This window comes from Dreissena polymorpha, chromosome 7 (genome assembly GCF_020536995.1).
Source record: "Dreissena polymorpha isolate Duluth1 chromosome 7, UMN_Dpol_1.0, whole genome shotgun sequence".
Classification (NCBI taxonomy): Eukaryota; Metazoa; Mollusca; class Bivalvia; order Myida; family Dreissenidae; genus Dreissena; species Dreissena polymorpha.
Window position 1 is genome coordinate 61289933 of NC_068361.1, and position 22484 is coordinate 61312416.

The 22484-nt window shown below is 36.1% G+C and overlaps 1 protein-coding gene across 1 annotated transcript in view; it reads right to left on the reverse strand.

Annotated features, from left to right (window-relative positions):
* Positions 1 to 4238: 4238 nt before the first annotated feature.
* The window catches only part of LOC127840156 (protein draper-like), a 37627-nt gene continuing 19381 nt past the window's right edge, over positions 4239 to 22484 (reverse strand). Inside the window, exons 2-6 of the mRNA XM_052368646.1 lie at positions 12847 to 12893; positions 7132 to 8910; positions 6240 to 6348; positions 5495 to 5586; positions 4239 to 5363 (exon numbers count right to left, since the gene is read on the reverse strand). Coding sequence (XP_052224606.1) covers positions 8003 to 8910; positions 12847 to 12889 — 951 coding nt within the window. The 5' untranslated portion in view covers positions 12890 to 12893 and the 3' untranslated portion in view covers positions 4239 to 5363; positions 5495 to 5586; positions 6240 to 6348; positions 7132 to 8002. The remainder of the gene's footprint in view (positions 5364 to 5494; positions 5587 to 6239; positions 6349 to 7131; positions 8911 to 12846; positions 12894 to 22484) is intronic.

The window sequence follows — 22484 nt, forward strand, 5'->3', positions numbered from 1 at the left end:
TAAAAGCTTTGAATGTACTCTAAGATTATATCACACATGCTTTCAACTGAATACCTTGATAAAATGTGAGTTTTTCTATGCTGATTTTAGTTATACAGACTTTACTTTATATAGAAACAGCTGAATGTTGTACGTGTTAAAAGTGTTAAACACGAGCCTATTCAAATGATATTCGCGATACATGTACACGTATTCGTTTTCAATCAATTTACTTTAAAAGTCAGTAGACAGTACCTGGGTAGTGATTTTGAAACTCGTGTCTCGACAATCACGGAAACTTTTATTTTATACACCGAAACCGAAACACCGATATGACACTGACCCGTAACTACTCGACGGAAGATGTAATCTATAGCGCAACAATGTAATATGAACTTTTATTTAATGCTTTCCGGTGGTTTATAGAGAAATATCAGTGAATTAAAACTGATAATTTCACTGTTTCAAACAGTGAAAATTATCAGTGAGAATTATCGATAATTTTCATTGTTTACTGTGAAATGACGTCATTTTTTTGACGAAATGACGTCATTATCCCAGCAAAATTCGTTAGTTAAACTCTAGAACAATGTATATAAACTGTGAAAAATGCATTAAATAAAAAGAAAATTTGTTGGATTCGGTGGATTATCGACTTTAATTCACTCGTGATCATAGAAAACATATATTTTCACTCGTGGCTGCGCCACTCGTGAAAATATTATTTTCTATGATCACTCGTGAATTAAAATCGATAATCCACCGGATCCAACAAATATCCTCTATTTATTGAGGAAATACAATAAACAGACACTCTTGTTTAAAAAGATGAATACAAAATAAGAATATCAATAGTTGCTTGTAATTATATCATTTGCATCTTCAATGCATGGTTTTACTATAATATTTATTTATATTTGTGATTTATAAGCGGCCATGTATCACGCTTTTGCCAAGAGTGAGTTTATTAAAAAACAAAACGTTCTTCATCGACTTTTCGAAGCGATAACCCAAAGATTATTCAGTTTTAATTGTGTTCTCTGTTGTGGTGCAGGTTTAGCTTTTGTGCTGTGTTATTGACAATAATTTACAAAAAGCGTTTTACAAAATGTGCTAGGTTTTGAAAAAAATCGCGGGTACAAAACGAGCTGACTTTTTGGAATCCCATCAAAATAGCATACCATATTAACCGTTATTTGAATGAGGCACGCATATATAAAATATATTATGATGTAAGTAATGAATGGATAGTAACGACATACCGTCGGTTATAACCACAATTGCCGTTAAAAACATACACACAAGAGTCGTCGGGCGTCATCATACCAAAGCAATTCAAATTGACGTCATTCATAAATATTGAGTGAATAGTCAATGTGACGTCACATTTATTGTTACATACTGTGAAAATAGTTTGCTTATAAATGCAAATTTAATGCCAAAATTAACTAAAAGATAACATGTTGGTTAACTTAGATATTGAACTGTATAATGAACGTGTTTTACTAAACTGCTTAATATAGAAATTATTCGTGTGTAAACTTAAAGAGCCTGCATTTTACAATTCCATAGAACTACTTTTACAACATTAGGCTCCGCTCATGGTTTGTTGTAGAATATAAAACATGTATTTTCCTTCTTCGTCTAAAGAAACGAAGTCGTGTGATGGGCAAGAATTATATAAAAATCATGTTCAACCTGAACTGTGCGTTGAAATTTCATGTATGTCTCCATCTTGTTCGTTGTGTCTATGTCCTTGTTTCCATTTTGTATCCGGGTTAGTATATTACATACAAAGCGGGCTAAAACAAACGACACTTAGTGGCTTAATAATTCGTTTTTGCTATCAATGTGTGGCATATCATGCTCGCCAATGTTAATCAGATGCTCTGTAAGCCTATTGACATGTTTGGCATGAATGAATTGTTTACGATATTTATATTCGGTCTTGCCTAAGTCTTGTCTCTTTTGTACTCGGATCAACAAATCAAAATCGATGCCGTTACCAGAAGCATATTTTAGCACAGGCAGTCTAGAATGAGGTGGATGACTGTTACCGTATACCACGTTTTTAACACATAGAAAAGATCGATAACTTTGTTCAGGTTACTTAAAAAATGTTTTTACACGAAATAACCCGAATCATTTGCATTGTAAAGCGGCCCATCCACAGACAATATCATTGTCAATGTTATTGTCAATAATGAAGATTGACAATAAAATTGATAGCGAATGGATGATATTGAAGACACCGTCAATGTATTGATGAAAATCAGAGAGCTCAAATATTTATTGACGCATTGTCAATTTTTATCTTGTTTGAATGATGACCGAAGTACAAATGAACAAAATATTGATAATATTTGTGTACACTTGAGAGCAAAAAATATTCTTTCAACATTATTGAGTCAATAAAATTGACAATGATATTGTTTGTGGATGGGCCGCTTAACTGCATTTAGCTAGTAAGTTTCGTTGAGTAACTACTATACGCTTTTACCGTAATTACATGATTATCCTGAGCAAGTAATCGAAAAAGTGTATCTCTGGTTATGGTTACGCTTGATTGTTTACATTTGAAATACGTTATCATGGTTATGTTCGTCGTCGTTAATTTTTGTATCTAGTAGAATTCATTTATTTATACTTAAAAACTCGTGAGACCGAACTGTGGACTCTTTCTTCATTTCTTGACGCTCAATGATTAGCATTCACTCCGACGTGAATTGAAGAGGAAGGCACTACTGGAAAATGAAGATTTGAACTCAGTTTTTCTCTTAATGATGGTGTGCTTGATAGTGCGCCAAATGGGAAGTTCGAATTTTTTCTTTAATTTGCTTTTATTTTCTTATGCAGTAAATGTCATTCGTATATATGAAAGTACATGAAGAAACTGCATCGTCGAGATTAAGACTAGCTACAACGGGCAAATAGTTTCATTGTAATGACATTTTAATGTTTCCATTGATAATGGTTTATTCGCAGGTTTGCGACCTAATGCATATCCATCGCTATGGTTACTTAACTTGGGCGGAAAAAAAACGTAAGTAATAAAATGCTCTATTTGTTAAACAGAAATAACTTAAATGGAACAAACTTAATCAAGTGCGTTGTTGAGGTATTTTTAAACTGAAACTCAAACTACCGAATAAATCTTCCTTCTTCGCAAAATCCACCATTCACTAAAATACACCGATAAAACTAGGTTATGTACATGTGAACATGTTGTTCTTTTGTCTTCAAACAAAGAGATGCGAAAACTACCAGGATGAATATTATATTCAACCACAAAAAAGTGTACAAATACTTATTTTTATTAAAATAGCAAAACACGCAAATAATGCATAAATACCGCCAACATGCAATTATATTTCCGGATTGTGCATTTTTATTGTATGAGGCCTTTTCGTAATAACCATTAAATACTCGCGCAATAAAGGAGTACATCATTGCGGTACATTGAGCTTTCTCTGGTTTGCGTCTTTCTTGAATTATGAATTGTACTAATATTGCATTTTGTCTATGATAGCCACAAAGACCATGTAATTGCAGTTTTGGATTGTCGTTGTCATATATATAACAGACTTAAAATCATTGTTTGCGGACCTGCAAAAATTTGTTACATGTAATCGCTCGTTTACTCCATAAAGTAACTCGCAAAAAGTTCCCAATAAAAAGACTTTGAACGTTTATGACTTTAAGCAATAAATCTTGTATGACGCCGTCAACTAACATGGACAGTGGCTATTCAATTTGAATGTCCTACTTGGTTATTAAGTTTAGTTTCACTATGCCTCTTCAAACATGTCGTGAGCAAACGATATGTGCAATGTCTACGAAATATGTCTGGATGCTCACTCAATTGAATTGAATATATATAGTGGGAAACACTTCGAATTGGATTTCGAGTATATACCTTAGGTGAACTTCAACGCAATTAAAAATTAAACGCAATAAACCTGTTGATGATTTTCCATGTTTAATGATTTAAACACGATACCATTACTTATATTTTACATTGTTTCATAATGAGAATCATCGGCGCAAAACACTGACTATATTAACGTACAACGTCTGTGATAATCATATTTCAATGATAAAATATTTGTTATTAAAAGTGTCTTATCGACGAATTTCAAGCATTAACCAGTATTCTCATTTTCTAGCAAACACTGAACTGAATACGTAAAACAAAACAACCAAATATAATATATAAATAATATATTTCTAAATATATTACCAAAAATTGCATACGCACCACAACATAACGTTATCAAGTTCATGAACCTATGGTTAATATGGCATAAGATAACATAGACGCACATATAAAATGATATAGTGAAAATAAATTATTAAAATATACACATGTATTTTTATATTTTCAGTTAAATACAACCGAATCATTTGTTTCATATGGCTCTTTTCGCTTCACAAAATATTACTCAATCACACATTCAACCCATGAAAATAAATGTTAAGAGCAAAAACTATGTTTCAACAGCAAAACGATATATTTAATTTGCTCACATTTTATAAATTAATCGTAAACATCACGAAATAACATAAAAGCAGAATCACTCTAAAAATATGTGTTGTGTCTCGTTAATACGTCTTCACCTTCGAATAAACTGGAACATCCCTGTACAACGAACATGTTGGGAAAGACTGGTTTTAACGCGACTTCATCAATTATTCAGTCCGAAAATAGTAAGGAACATATGTATTTACACCCTAAGAAAGGTTATGTGTAATCTCGGTTAAAGTCGCGGAGGAATCAGTGATGAAATTATTTGATTCTCAACACCTTAACGAAAACGTTGAGCGCAATAGACATTTTAAGATTTGTAAAGAAAATCTAAAACCGTGTGATGGTAGAATAATGTTTATCTTTACTGTTCTCAAATACTCTCAATAACAGGTATCGATTCCATATCGAGATTAAACACATAAGAATGTGTTTGTTTTGTTTTTAACAAACCTTACATGACCAACAAAGAGTACACATTAAAATATCATCCGGACACTAACACAAAAGCCAGCAGTCCTTACAGTGATAAACACATGAGCATTATATATAAAAGTGTATATTTAGAACGAGAAATACATAAATACCTGCACACCAAATAACACAATGCCAATTAGTACTAAAATAATTATACCATATTCTGATTATGTTTAGAGTCAGTGAAAAAAATGAAAGAAAATGCTATTTATGTAAGTAAGCATTAAGATTCGATATACATATTTGTATAAATTTCAGTAAAACATAATCATCATTCAACTGTTTGACGTGGACACAAAGTTTATGAAGGATGATGCGTTGAAAGCACTGTTTTCATATTCTTGCGAATACGCTTCGGTAGCAGGGGCGTTATCGACGGAATCTGTAGCCAATACAACTAATATAATATAACCAACTACATAACATTTATATTGTAAACCAATATCTTAAAAAGAAACATTTATAAAAAACGCGTTGTGAAACAAAATTTGTTACAAATAATAATAAACATACCCTCTGATAATCCAGCGTAAACGTGCATATCTGAAACATCAGTTCTTGGTACATTCGACTCATAGTCGCAATGTGTCTGTCTTATTTGACGCCTATAAATATTATACTTTTTACAAGTCCATAAACATATACAACCAAAGAGTATTTACAATAGAACATTTCGAAAAATAAAGTTAACACATACAAAATCAGTGTCCCTTATAGCAATAGCAAACATTTGAACGCTTCATGTGGTCTGGTAACATAAATTTAACGCGGTACAAAATGCTCGTGTTTTTTTTGTGTGTGAAAATATATTCCATGTGAATGTCACGCGCCGATTTCCGAAAATTTACGAGCGAAAGCGAGATTGGCTTCGCGAAGCGTCTGTAGCACGACGTAGTTCTCGTAAATAGGTCGTTCTTCCGACGCTGCCCGAAGCAAGTCTCGCGTTCGCTCGCAAATGTTCAGATTTCGTGGCGGGAAATTCGCATACAATATATTGTGGCACAAAAAATAAAAACGAGCATTGTGTATGTCGTTTAATCAATGTTACTATACATTATCTAGCGTTGAAAGTTTGGCTATTGCTATGGGGAACACTGATTATTTATGTGTTAACTTTATTTTACGAAATATCTCGCGAAATATTACGTTTATTTTATGTATTTGTGTGATTTTATATGTATATTAACACTAGGTGTCAAACAAGTGTCCTACTTCAGTTAAAAAAAATATCTTTTTTAAGCATTATGGTCATAAATACCGTTTAACCCAAAACACCACAAAGATGCCCGTGGCCAAGACAAGTGCGATAACTGCAGCTGCTACACTTCCACCAATTGTTGCTGCGGATCCAGAGTTACTGCCGTCATCTACAAACGTACGGTCTATAAAATCACCAAACAATGCTATAAGCCATTCGTTGGGAAATCGATCGGCAACGACACCTGTACGTTTATCTACGACGATAATGTTAATACGGATTGTTAAGCACAACCAGATACGTGCCTATATAATGATGTTTAAAACACCGATTTGCTAACGAAAATAGTAATCCATTAACAACCAGTCTATTAACTTAAATAGGCCATTGACACACACAAGGACTTAAAATATACCAATCGCATCTGTTCTCACGTCCGGTTTTGTAATTGCATACCCTATACAACACCATATGCCATTGATAAGACACCAATAGCTTCGTTAGTTTTCCTCCTTTTTTGCTCTCTACGTCAAGATTGAAAAAACTATCGTCTTGTGAACACAGAGAAAACATATCAGTGCCGTAGCAGTTTTGTTGACAAGGTGTATCTCACTTTTTTCTGTAGAAGTTTGTAGCACAGCATAGACAGCTATCCCCGTTGGCTGTACATGACTGACTTATGCAAACTTCATTCAATATAGCATTTGGAATAAAATATCGTTTTTGAATAGCAAACAAAGCGTTCACCATCTGAGTGACTTCATTCAGAACTGTTTGTAGAACATGGGGCATTGCAATTGGGTAGTGGTATAAGAAGAAGAAAATCGAGTCAGGTAAATCGTGGTACCTAATATTTAAAAAAATTATATTTGGCTGATGACTTTAATCAAAGAAAATCACTAATTTGGGAAGATTGAATTCTACTAAGCTCGTGGAAATATGGTTTACTTACAAATATCGCAGGATTTTCCAGAAAACCCATAACTGCAACCAAACCGACAGCTTCCTGTTGCACGTTCACATCGTGTGTCGTTTATTGTCCCTTTTTTGCAATTCACAGGACATGTCTGATTGCATACATTCCCAAATAAGTGTTGAACACATCCATCACTACATTCTCCGTTATTATTACATAGATGGTTCAGACATCCCGATGGGCACTCAAAGTTACAATGTTCTCCATTCTTCCCTAGCATGCAACGATCGCATCTATCTCCAGTGAAATTTTCCGAACATAAACAATTACCATTTCTGTTGCATTCATTTGAAACGCATCCTTTTGAACAAAATAGCTCACAAGACGAGCCATATTTCCCAAGTATACATTTATTGCACTTATTACCGGTAAAATGTTCCGAACATGTGCAGGACCCGTCAGTGTCATTGCAAGTTCCGTCAGCACATCCTTTTGAACACGGCTGATTGCAATCTGAGCCATACCGCTCTGGAATACATTCATCGCATGTCGATCCAGTAAACCCTTCCAAACATGTACATCTCCCATCCGTCCGATAGCATATATGATTATCACATCCGTTTGAACACGATGCTTCACAGGAGTATCCGTACTTCCCTGTTACACACCTTTCGCAATTGTCGCCATCAAAATTTGCCTCACATGTACATGACCCATCTGTTCTGTTACAAACATGATCGACACATCCATCAGAACAATTATTGGTACAATTTAATCCATATATCCCTATCAAACAGCTGTCGCATTTAGCTCCTGTGAAGTTACTCAAACATTTACATGTCCCATCCGTCTTATGACAAATATCGCTACATCCAAGTGAACAAGCGTCTTCACAATGATTGCCATACTATCCTGGTGTACATTCGTCGCACAAAACACCTGTATATTGTTTCAAACATGTACATTTCCCATCTGTTCTATTACATTTACCGTTGCACCCACGCGAGCAGGTCAATTCGCATGACTCGCCATACATTCCTGTCATGCACTCATTGCACAGATCTGCAGTAAAATTCTTCATACATGAGCACGTGCCGTCTGACTGATTACATGTAGTGTTACATCCACTTGAACAAACATTTTCACAAGAAATCCCATACCTGCAATCCTTGCACTGATCACATCTTACGCCCATAAAATATTCCGAACACATACAACTGCCATCTGTTTGATTACAGTCTTGAGTGCTATTGCATCCGACTGAACATCGAAGATTGCATGAAGGACCATACCATCCAGAATTACACTGATCGCATGTATTACCAGTAAAACTCATTTTGCATGAGCATGACCCATCTGTTTTGTTACAGACGGTATTTTTACACCCTTTAGAGCATACATTGCTACAGTCTGCCCCATACATTCCCGGCTTGCAGGATTCGCATGTGGCATTATCTAAACATGAAGAGCAGTTAGGATTGCATTGGTATGTACAATTAGTGAATGCATCGTAATATCCACCTATACACGAATCACATTCCCAGGGTGATTCACATAAACAGTTCCTGTTTGCACATATATATGTGTCACACGTTGCTCCGGTATAACCTTTTTTACAGCTTGTACATGTTGTGTTGGTGCACGCCAGACATCTATCTGGGCATGGAGAGCACAGGTATCTATTCATAAAGTAGCCGTCCAGGCATCCGTTACAATTCTGAACATTTTTACATGTGCATCCAGTGTAATAGCATTTTTGGCAAGTTGTGTCATCATTATAATATACATATCCCGGTGGGCAAGTTTCAGCACATACTGCAAAGAAACAAGATAAATGTGGGGCTGAATTCATTGATATGCTTATACTGCAAACGTTCGTTTGAAAAGTATATTATACCCACTAAACAGTCAGATGACGGTTAGTGCATAACTAGCTGTATAGCATTAATTAAAAATATCTTTTGAAGCTGCAATATATAATTATGTTATGTATGTCTGCATTATCTGTGCTATTTGATGTTACCTAGTTTATTACTGGCTTTGACTTTTGCGACGTATTGAACAGTATTTTAGTCATGTCAATAGCGGCCAGTTAACCAACTTCACACTTCCTGGGATAGCCAGTACTCCATGCACAGACTTCTTCCAGAAAAAGACAACTGCCTTACTTGACACAGAAGTAGAAAGAAATGAATGACATATTCCAAACATGTTATAAAGTTGGGCCGGTGCTCTAAAGGTCACAATATACTAAAATATTTCCTACACAAATTCAATGTGAAAGCAATAACTTTAACAAAAAATAAAGTCAAACTTTTGCGCATAGACATCCCCATAACCATACCTTTTCTTAAAGAGCATTCCAAGCCGCAATGATTTAAACAATAAAAAAGGGGGGTCATACGTTATGCAAGAAAGAACTCGACGCGTATCAGCGGTCACTGTTTTATGGCCATCTATTTACCGGCTTCGCACCAGTTGAGAAGGGTTTCCCGCCATCTGTCAAAGTCTCATGTAGTCTCCAACCTTCAAGCAAAAGAGTGCATTTTTGTTAAACATCAATGTTTTCCCTACCACATGCACAAAGAAACATTCTAAAATAAAGCCATGGCAAGTGCCCCTACAGAGAATTGTGTCTTCTTATAAATGATGTTCATGTTTTTAGAGAGTATAGCATTGCACTCCAAAATATTTTAGTATATTGTAACCTAAAGGAGAAATTTATTCTGATTAAAATGTGTTTTTCTTGCATATTATTATCTTCCTATGCATATTGCAGCCAAATATTAAGTTTTGCTGGATTATCTGTCCATTTGGCCCTTTTATATCATATTTTCACACCCAGGTGTTTTCGGTCCGAAGAAGGCAATTTTAGGCCTGTTAAAGCTTAAATGTCCCTTTAAGATTTAAAGTTGTTGTGTTCAATATATGCAACAAAATACCAAAACAAACCAAATGGACAGGCACGTGGGGCTTATGCCGGGTTGGGAAAGAATGAATTTGTTAGATATTTTCACTCAAAGCAATTTTGATAATGCCTTTTTTGTTCTTTTTTTTTTTAAATCACCCCAAAAATGTCAATTTCAAAGCAAAACAAATCCAATTTCATCACAGACAAATAGGAAATTGGTGAAAATGAGAGATCAAAGATACTTTGAAGTGTAGAAATCAATAAGCTTCCAATAACTTGTTGTTTCGCACCAATAAAAGTGTGAAATCTTGAAAGCGCCTTGTTGCTCGGAGCCAACTTGTTTACCAGCTGCCAATGATATATTCTAGCATATAATGTCATGGGTGCCTTTAAACTGCAGAAGATGGTCAATATTCACTGCCAGCTCTCATTAAGAGGTTAAAGAGAATACAAAATGTCATATTTTGGGCACAAAATAAGTACTTTTGACTATTTTTATGGTGGCAATCTGGTCAAAATGGGGCTTCATAACCAAGCCAAAGACAAAAATGCTCATTTTGGGGGTCTAGAATGGAAGGAAAGGTTAAAATGAACAAGACACACACATGTAGGAAAGCAATATAAGCTTAGAAATGAGGTTTCATGTTGTAACAGGGGCAGAAAGGCAGCTCAGATCAATGCAAGCTTCCTGAAAGGGGTTTCTGGTACTTCTTCTGGGGACACAGCTTCCCGCAGAATTCTCAACACAACAAATATCATTGATCCATGTCACCTTTGTATGCAAAGACAAGCGAATAAGGTCAATACTTCCCTTAAATCGCTGAATGAGAGAAGGATGTACCAAATAAAAAACACAACTGGTTGCTGAAATGCCAAATTTTGGCAAAAAGATCCCTCCAAGGTAAATAATGAAGGGGAAACTTGCTACAACAATCCTATGTTTAAGTCGGGCGCCACATCCTTTCAAGCCGGGACCATGACTGTAAGCATGTTGTGAGAAAACAATACCAAACACAAGCTAATTGTAGGGTTACAAGTAGCATATGAACTCAGATGTACTGCATACATGCTTAGGAACAAGGATAAACCTGTTAAGTGCCAACTTCCGCTGCCAACAAAGCACGAGCTTTACGTGTCAGGACGCGGAGCTATCAATACAAACTGCACGGGGAATTGCACGACGGCAAGGATTTGAGTGACCACAAACCTTATTATGACAGTATTTCACACCTTAAGCATCATAACTATGCTTATTTGCTTGTGTACATGATAATAATTTAGTAGTATTACCTGTTTTGCCATCAACAACCCTTCTCCAGTTGCCCTCGGCTAAGTCCCAGACATTTCTCTACTTGAAAAGGTCAAAATACCCAATAGAAATAGGTATAAAATGAAAAAAGAAAATGCATTTATGTATTGTATGTGTATTTCTATGAATAATAGCAAGTGATAAAGCTTGTTATGTTCATGATTGAACTAAATATGAAAGCTGGCTCAGTTAAGTGTCTGCTGCACTGTCCAAACTGTAAAAATGTCCGCCATTCCATGTCGGTGAAATGGGGCTCTGTTTGAATGTTCATGCTTTACGCACAAGCTATTGTTGCGTTACTGGATCACGGAGTCCCTGGCGTTGAATTCTGACTTCATGTTGCACATTAACGCTACACGGTCAACCAGAATGCCTTTGAATTTCAGTCGGAAAGCAATTTAGCCCTTATTCGCCTATATAAGGGTGGGGGGTCAACTTGAAAAACAACTATTCCAGATCGAATAATCTGAATTCATGCATTTAATGCACTTATATTCTTCTCTTTTGCTAAGAAATGACCAATAATCAGCTTTCCCAGTCATATTTTGCACTTGCAGATGATATTTCATTTTTACCTAAAGTTAGTTTAGGTCACAATATACTAAAATATTTCCTACACAAATTCAATGTGAAAGCAATAACTTTAACAAAAAATAAAGTCAAACTTTTGCGCATAGACATCCCCATAACCATACCTTTTCTTAAAGAGCATTCCAAGCCGCAATGATTTAAACAATAAAAAAGGGGGGTCATACGTTATGCAAGAAAGAACTCGACGCGTATCAGCGGTCACTGTTTTATGGCCATCTATTTACCGGCTTCGTACCAGTTGAGAAGGGTTTCCCGCCATCTGTCAAAGTCTCATGTAGTCTCCAACCTTCAAGCAAAAGAGTGCATTTTTGTTAAACATCAATTTTTTCCCTACCACATGCACAAAGAAACATTCTAAAATAAAGCCATGGCAAGTGCCCCTACAGAGAATTGTGTCTTCTTATAAATGATGTTCATGTTTTTAGAGAGTATAGCATTGCACTCCAAAATATTTTAGTATATTGTAACCTAAACCGCGATTCTCGATTTTATAGTCCACCGCTCTACCAACTGGGCATAGAGGCCCGGTACGTTTGACATTGATTTATTGACTTTGATGTATTGGTATATCGCTATTCGTGTATAATTACTCTTAAACAACATCTTTAATTTGTAAATTACACGCAAAGTAAAGTTCTTAGTACATGTATTAAGATGAAGCAGGTTCATTAATGCAATTAGTACAGCTTATATTGGACGATGTACATATATTAGGCCAACAGTCGCACAACAACACTACCGACTGCATTTGCAATTAACAATATTGAAAGTACAAAAATGTAGTTCAATGTGTTGCTTTTAATTATGGTTATAACAATGTGAATGGTTAAATATTATTCAAATATTAAAACGAGCCAGGATATTTAAAAAAAGATCTAAACACAACAATATTTACACTTTAACTAAACGTTTATTAATTTATGATATAGAATGTACATACCAAACGGCAGTAGGCTTGCTACCAAATACACCAATGTATCCATGTTGCTACAAATTCTAAATGTAAAACATATAAAGATCAACGTTACTAATAAAGAAGCAAGTAGTGAAATAAAGTGAAAAGCATGCAATAAAACCGTGTCGAAGGCAACGTCATCAATATACAGAAACCTTAAATGTGCTTTACAAATTCAATTATTAATTAAGTTCTCTGCACAAAACATGTTATGTTATATTTTGATTATCGACACATGTCTCTCCATATAAAACAAAGCCAAAATAACGAAACGTTTAAAAGTCTGAATACAAATTGTTCGCTTATATGATTTTAAGAACAACTTTGTTTCACCAACGGTGTAATTTCAATAGGGTATTTCCTTCCTCTTTTAAGTACTTAATAATATGTAAGTTTACGGAAGAAAATAATTTCCGTATTTATATTTTCCGGTATTTACCATTAAACTAACCACGTATATATTTGTGTCTAGTTTGTCATAATATTAATAAAATTTCACGTATTTTTTACAAATATGTTTAAGTCGTCAAAACTGCATACATGTTTAACTTCCCTCTTTGGTGAAGTCTTAAATCTTGTTGGTATAATCAAAATTTATAGCAGTTCATGTTATTGAAAACTGTTTACTTTAGTGTTTAGTTATTCTACCATACTACATGTAATGATATACTGATACTGTAACGTTTATACATACATGTCGTGCATGTTTACTTGTTAATTAAATAAGATATTTTATCATGTATCTCGTATGCTATATAATTATAATTTTTCCCTTTGATAAGAATATGCCATGTCACACTATTGATCTTACACTTTTTTTAAACATCATTATTTAATTATTTTATTTTATCATATCAATTAATTAATAGTTACTTAAAGGGGCCTTTTTCTCGTTTTGGTAAATTGACAAAATTAAATAAAAAATGTTTTAGATTCGTTTTAGTTATGATATATGTGAGGAAACAGTAATACTGAACATTTATTATGCTCTAAAATATCCATTATATGCATCTTTTGACGATTTGAAAACCTGAAAATTATAAAGCCTTGCAACGCGAAACGATTGAATAATTTAAAAAATTCTATTGTTGTCGTTATATTTTGTGATACTAAAAGGATTACATATATAAAGTAAAAAATACATCCAGTCATAGCATGAGCACGGATGGCCGAGTGGTCTAAGCGGAAGACTTTTACTCCAGGATTCCAGGGGAAAGTGGTTCGAGCCATGTTCAGGGTTACTTTAAAAAAATTGTTTTCTTGTTTTCTTGAGATTTTTAGGTCAAATGTTAAAAATTATCAATATAAAGCATTTAATGACACACTTCAGTACATGCCAACATCTGATAAAAGGCTCCTTTAAGCGAATGTGATCGAATGCATCAGTCATGAACGCAAACTCTGTAGTTTAATTTCACAAAAAATGATTGAAATAAACAGAAAATATCGGAAATTCAATCTGGAATACCATACAAAATGTTAAGGGTTGGCACAAAATTAGGGCCGGTCGGGTTTAAATCAATTAAATTAAAAAGGAAATAATATAACACATTTAATTTGTATTAGTATTATTATTAGTATTACTTGTTCGGGATTTGGGATCGTCAATTTATTATAGTACAACACTCGAGAGATGCGCCGGTTTCAACTCTTTTATTTATTATGGCGAAACATGGCTATACATTCATCCATCGCAATACATGGCGTTACATGGTGATTCTCTGCAAATAGAGGTATGAAGATAATAAATACCAGGTTCAAATCGTTATCAAATTACAATTGCTAATACATAAACATAGATAAACATAAACATAGATAACATGTTCAAAAATGTTTACTCTTTCAAATCATGTAGATCTTATATCCTATAGTAAACTATCGTATGTAATTAATTATTACTTAAAACAAAAGGAAATATGCGTGTATAATAAAATATATATCAAAACTCTTACCAAATGTTGGTGTCTTATAATTTATTAAGCTTCAAATCCTGAATAATTATGTGTTTGCCTTATCCATCGGCCGTTGCCGTCAACTTTTGTTTTTCTACTGACTGCAGTTTGTTATGTGACGTCGACGTAAAAAAGGCGGCGACTTTAACTATACTATTACTATTAACCATACTATTAAGCGCCAAAAGTAAAAGCGCGCTCAATATAAAGTTAACATTTTAACAATTTAAAAACTAAGAATTTAAATATATACATTTAATTCTTACAGTGCCCTCCACGAAATCTCTTAATTTAATATCATAAAAAGAAGTCAAAATTCAAAAATCCATACAAAATACACTTATCAAAAGGTCACAAAAAATAAATGTTTTATATAAAAACATATCAAAAATGAAAAATTCAAAATACCATCAAGCCGAATCTAATAAAAGTATTGTGTACTTAAACATCTTAATCAGTGCCCTCTAATGAACATAACTTTTTTAAAGGTCTTAAAAGATTTGTGCTTCTAGTTTAAACTTTTCATTTTCGTACAAGCCCATCCCTGCCCTTAAATACTTCGGTCACTCTGCCTTACTGGCCACTGTCCCCTGGGGTTGTTGTCATCTGCGACCAGTACTATGTCACCGGCTTGTAAGTTTCTGGTTTTCCTTTGCCAGTTTTGGCGAATTTGAAGAGTTGGCAAGTATTCTTTCACCCATCGTTTCCATAATACGTCGCTGAGGTATAGTATTTGTTTCAACCATCTTCTGCTATATATGTCGTCTGCTTGGAAAACTCCTCTTGGTATACTGAGATAACTCTTCATTAATAGTAGCATGCTTGGTTTCAATGCTGAGATGTCTTTTGATTTTCGATGCTAACAGGGTAGATAGGTCTGTCATTTATAATCCTTTCGGTCTCGGAAATCAATGTTTATAATTTCTCGTCTGTAAAGAGCTGTTCATTGGCAAGGGATTTCAGTATGGTGCGCGTGGACCTTATCATGCGCTCCCATGCTCTACCCATGTTGCTTCCTTATGGTGGGTTGAACTTCCATTCTACGTTGTTCTGCAATAAATATCTTTTGATCTTTGACTGGTTCAACTCTTCTATAGATTTCCTCTGTTCTTTATCTCCGCTGACTAGATTGGTACCGTTATCACTGAACAATTTTTCAGGATATCCTCGTCTCCTTGTAAAGTGTTGGCAAGCCGCTAGAAACGATTCAGTGGTCAAGCTGTGAGCTATTTCTATATGGACCGATCTCGTCGTCAAACAGGAAAACATGCAACCATATCTTTTAACGCTGGATCTACGTTGTTTTACCATCAATGGTCCAAAGTGGTCCACGCCTACGAATGTAAACGGAGGCTTCGTCTGCTCTTGGGAAGTAGTGCCATCTGCTGGATGATTAACGGACCATGCTGTCTCTTGCAAATAATACATTTTCCAATCGTCTTCTTGACAGCGCTAGGACAACGTAGTATCCAGTAATTCACTCGTAATTCAGCATGGTGTCTTCCTACATGTCCATTGTTGTTATGGCAATGGCAAATAATTAGCTCTGTCACGTGATCATCATGTGGAAGAATAATTAAGGCTTTGTCATTATTTATGGGGAGTTATCTTCAATACATTCGAATGAGTCCGTTTACCAGTATTGGATTTAGCATAGCTGACCTGCTATTCTTCTTCACAGGATTGCCTTTTCTAAGGCCTTCAATTCCCTGCATAAAATGGACCATATGTACATGTCGTAATTTTGCACGTGTAGCGTTTTGTGGATGTGTGTCGTCTGCAAAATACTATGAACCTCTGTGGCCAGGCAACCGCTCTGAGCAACTTGTTCCAGTCAGAAAAGTGGTTGGTTAAGTCGTCGATATTTGTTCCGGTGAACGATGCTGTGGTGTTGATTACAACTTCGTGCTTGACTTCCGAGTCTTCGTCCGCTATTTCCGCCAAGTCGTTTCATTGTGCACTAGGTACTCTGGTCCTTCAAGCCAGGTCTTCAAACTGCTGAAGTCATGGGGATCAACGCCTCTCGATGCTAGGTCTGCGGGGTTGGATCTGGAGTCAACATAACGCCATTTTTCAGGTTAAGTCAATTTGTGAATACGGATAAGTCTGTTTCCAACAAATGTCTTGAAACGGCTTGTTGTATTGTTGATATATCACAGGAGGATCATTGAATCAGTCCAAAAAACTGCCTGGTCAATCTTAAAGTCAAGTTCATCTGTGATCATGGCATACAGTCTACACGACACTACGGCTCCACACAACTCACGTCACGGTATAGATGACTGCTTGATCGGGGCGAGTCGTGATTTTCCTAGTACAAGCTTGCAAACGATCCTATCATGTCGATCTACTAATCGTAAGTATGCACATGCGCCGAATCCCGCCTCGGAACCATCACTGAACATATGCAACTAAATATTCTTTATTTTATCGAAGTGTTTCGGTTGGTAACATCGGTTTATTCATATATTATCCAAACAGGGTAAGCTTGCTATCCAGCGTTGCCAATCGTCTTGCTCTTTCTGTGGTACTGCATCATCCCAGCCTATTTTCTTTCTGCAGAGTTGTTATACGATAATTTTCGCTCGCACTGTTACTGGGGCTACAAATCAAGTGGGTCGAAAATAGCACTAACTATTGAAAGGATGCAGCGTCTTGTCAGTGGCTTATCAGCTATTTTCATTGTGAATGTTATTCCATCGTCATTGACGTTCCAATTAACTCCAAATGCACGATCACACGGAAGCGCGTCTTTCGGGTCGAGACTAATAACCGTAGCTGCACGTTCAGATTCCTGAATTGTATTGAGTACCGCTCTGCTGTTGCTGATCCACATTGTTAATCTAAAACCTCCAATTTTCACCAATGATTGCAGATCCGATGCTAACTTCGATGTTTGTTCTTCGGAATCCACTGATTTCAGGCAGCCATCTACGTAGAAGTTTCTATTTACGGTATCTACAACTTCGTCTGGGATTGTTCCCGCGTTATCACTGGCTGTTCTTTTCAATGCGTACGCCGCGCAGCTAGGAGATAAGGTGGCGCCAAACAAATGCACCTGCATACAATAAGTTTTCGGACTTTTGGAGATATTCCCGCCAGACCACCATAGACCGCGAAGTGCGTTACAGTCTTCCTCACACACGCGGACTTGATGGAACATGGCTTCTATATCTGCAGCTATGGCTATCTTTTTCTGACGAAATCTGGTAAGTACACCAACAAGACAGCTTATCGTGCCAGGGCCCTGCAGAAGTTGACTATGCAACGAGATGTCATTGTGTTTCGCGGCACAGTCAAATACCACATGTACCTTTCCCGGTTTATTTAAGTTGGTCACGGGGGGGTGGGGGTAAATACCATATCCGTTTTTAGTCTTTATCTTTATCTTCTACTTCTTTCGCTTATCCCTTGTCGATGTAATCTGTAACTGTTTTGGTGTACATGTCATGCAATATTTTGTCGCTTGAAAGTTTTCTCTTCAGTTGGTTAAGACGTGCGTGCGCCAACGCCGAATTATTCGGTAGTATTATGTCGTCTGCTCGCCAAGGAAGTCCCATCTGAATCCATAATACGCAACGCTCTCTTATCTTCAACTGACATCGAAACTTTCTCGCAGTGTGACGCGTCATTGAAATCTGACGTCCACATACGTTCAAGTTGCTGTTGCAATATAACCTCACTTGATTGACCAAAGTTGATATTCGCCGTTTGTTTGGGGTGCTCTGTTCGGCTCGGTTCTATGCTGGCTCGAGGGACTGGTCCACGAACTGCCCATCCAAGTCTCGTCCGTATGGCATATGGTTCGTGGCTGCATCAGGACGCACTTCCAGGGGTATATGTGCTTCGGGAAAATCAGTGCCAATCAATAGTAGGACATCGTTTACTTTCACTTGGGGAATATGCAGGTCGGACAAGTATGGAAACCCGCTAATGTCATCAGACGTCACAACAGACTGTGTGGAGATTGGTAACTGCTTGACCGTCCAAACGTTATTTAGCTGAACGCTGCCGCCACTTCCGGAAACAGGACTCACATTAAGGTCTACTTCCTGTCCATGAGTAGTACTTCCGGTCGAGCTGATAGTCGATATCTGGAAGGTGACGAATCTACTGCGGAGGTTTAACTGGTGGATCAATATCTCATCACAAAGTATCGTTTCTGCACCATCGTCAAGCAGCGCATAAGTTTGACAGAAGTGACCTCTCCTACCCTTAATAGTTACAAGTATAATCCCCAAACATATCTAAACAAATGACCCATTTACAGCTACACAATTAACAGAAAGTTGCGAAACAACGTTTACTGGTTTGACCCAACAATGCAACAATGAATGATGTTTTCTTGTACAATCAGATACAGTCCACATTTTGTCACGTCTACATCGTCTTGACATATGATTGCGTTTAAGGCAATTAAAACATAGTTTGCATTTTGCGACATACTTCTTTTTATCTTCTAAAGACATACTTTTGAACTTATCACAAAACGCTAGGTCTGTACATGCACCTGAACAGCAATAACAGTTTCTATCGATATGATATGTGCTTGACTTTCTGTTGATGTAAACAGGGTAGTGACTACCTTTAACAATATTTCCTGACAAACCATGAGGCGGTTTACTGTCTCGGACATTTTCTTGTTCAACATCTATACCATACACCGAGCTAGCCACTCGTGATCTTTCATAAACAAATTTTGTCAAATCAAAGAAACTAGGTTTTCTGCCTAACTAAAAAATAGAGTGTGTTATTTCTGCCCATCTAGATCGCAAATGCATAGGAAGACGTGTAACAATTCGCTTCAAATTCTCAGAGTTATCTATATCAGACACAAATCCTAGTTGTGAAAGTGTAATCTGGCATTTTTGCATATCAAGCGCTAACTTGAAAAGCTCATTCACATCAGAGGTCTTTACTTGAGGACCGTGTAACAACTTATCAATGTGACTTCTTGCTATAACATGCGGCCTTCCATAGCGAGACTGCAAAATCGATTTAGCTTTGCTATACCCTACATTTGAGTCGAACAAAACACAATCTTCTATGCATGACCTCGCTTCACCTGTACAATATTGTATAATTATAACTTAATTTAAGTCTATTATCACTTACTTTGCACTCTACATTTGTCTCGAAGTTCTTTATAAATTTGCAATAGTCAAGTGGAGAACCACTAAATGTTAATAATTCAGGTTTGGGCAAATTAAACCCTTCTTGAAGTAGTGAAGCAAGTCTCTCAACGTCCATACCGGAAGCACTGTGTCTGCTATCTCGCTGCGTCACGCTCACGCGCTCACCGGAAGGTTCGTCTGCTGCGTCGCGATTCTCCGTGAAACCACTGTATAATCGACGTGATGTAGAAGCTCTGTCGGTTTCAATAATCGGTGAAGTGTGTTCACGATGTACGTCGCATTCGTGTATCACCGCACCTTCGTCTGCCCATACAGATTCCTACAGCCTCGCTTCCGCCACGATGCTTTCTTGTGCAAGCAGACGTGTCTTATCCTGAAGCTCCTTTTGCAAGGATTCTAATTTGAGCCTTTCTCTCTATAAAGATTGATGTTCTTTCAACGTTTTAAGTTTTTGTTCTTCGATCAGCCGTTTCACTATTGCGTTTCTCAACCTAGATGTTGATGATGCAGCATTTGATATTGAGTCTACTTCCACGGGGGTCCATTGCGAGTATCGTTCTTTTAATTCCACAAAGTTTGTTTTACAACTTTCAAAACTTTTTTGTAGTGCTACTTTGGTTTCCGGATCTTCGCAAAGTACGAAGTACTGGAAATACGCTGTTTTAAATTCTTCATATTTGTCGCACAGTCGGCCAAATAGCTCCCTCACTCGTATTGTGTTTTCTGGTGATAACATCTGTATTTCTAGTTCTTTATATAATTTTGTCAACTGCCCAAGATGTGCGTCTCGACTTTTCTTCGCTGTTGTTACGTTCATTTTGTAGATTTTATATCTTAAGTTCCGTTGAAAGTTCGAGAATTGTTCGGGATTTGGGATCGTCAATTTATTATAGTACAACACTCGAGAGATGCGCCGGTTTCAACACTTTTATTTATCATGGCGAAACATGGCTATACATTCATCCATGGCAATACATGACGTTACATGTCGATTCTCTACAAATAGAGATATGAAAATAATAAATACCAGGTTCAAATCGTTATCAAATTACAATTGCTAATACATAAATATAGATAAACATAAACATAGATAACATGTTCAAAATGTTAACTCTTTCAAATCATGTAGATCTTGTATCCTAAAGTAAAAAACTGAACTATCGTATGTAATTAATTATTACTTAAAACAAAAGGAAATATGCGTGTATAATAAAATATATATCAAAACTCTTACCGAACTTTGGTGTCTTATAATTTATTAAGCTTCAAATCCTGAATAATTATGTGTTTGTCTTATCCATCGGCCGTTGCCGTCAACTTTTGTTTTTCTACTGACTGCAGTTTGTTATGTGACGTCGACGTAAAAAAGGCGGCGACTTTAACGTGACGCCATACTTTTTAGCGCCAAAAATAAAAGCGCGCTAAATATAAAGTTAACATTTTAACAATTCATAACGTATCTGCTCAAGCATCCTTTGCAGCTGTAAACATTTTAAATAGACAACCATCTACTCGGCTTGTTTAACATGTATATAAAATGTGTGTGTATCATTTACAAATACAGGTTTGCAAGATTCGTCCAAAACATTGTCATATAAAAATAAAATGGCATTTTCTTTAAATATATGCCTATACTAGAGGGCGTCTATGGGAATGTCTCTCATGTAAAAGCCAAATACAAGACAACAATATTTTAGATTGATTGTCTTCGGGGATTTAAGCCCTATCGATATAATCTTATGTAAGCTTACGCGATATGAAACTTTAAGGAAAGTAACCTCCATTCTTATCATGCCAGACTGAAGTACAGTGGAAAGTAAACATATATACGGCGATAACATCAGTTCAGTACATTCAACCATAAGTTATTGGCAGGGGTGGTGAAAAAGTTTCTGTATCGCTCATTACCCCTCAAAGCATGTATGAACTATATAAATTAAGCAAGAATTAACTTACATTATTAATAACAACATTGAAGGGATTGTGGGGACATATTGTATATTATATAACAACTAACAAGTATGGAAATGCCAGCTGAACTGAATCTTAACAACTGAAAACAAGATGGCATATGCCATTCGGTGCTCACCTGAGACCCGAAGGGACATAAATATGCTGAGAAAGTAGTTTGAAAAATGCTTCTTAATAGACTTATGGGGAAAACTCCAAAAATACCTGGCAGCCAATTTTCAATAAACCACAGTCTTTTTTTCAAATCAGCACCGATATCATAACAATATAATGTTATAAGAAACTTTCATGATGACTGGGTTACACATATGTCTTCTAGGGTGTTTCAATTGTTAAACACTGAAGATTGGTATAAAATGGCATCAACATTGTTCACAAGCTTTCAATTTTATTTAATCTAGTAACCTTGTTTATAATCAAATTTGAATCAATTACAAACTCATTTGATATTGTATTGGCATTTGGAAAAACAATCAGACAAACTTTCATGAAAATCGGCCAAAAATGTCTTAAATTAACCAAGTGACCTTATATGACCCAGTTTCAAAGTTTTAGTAAAATTGAG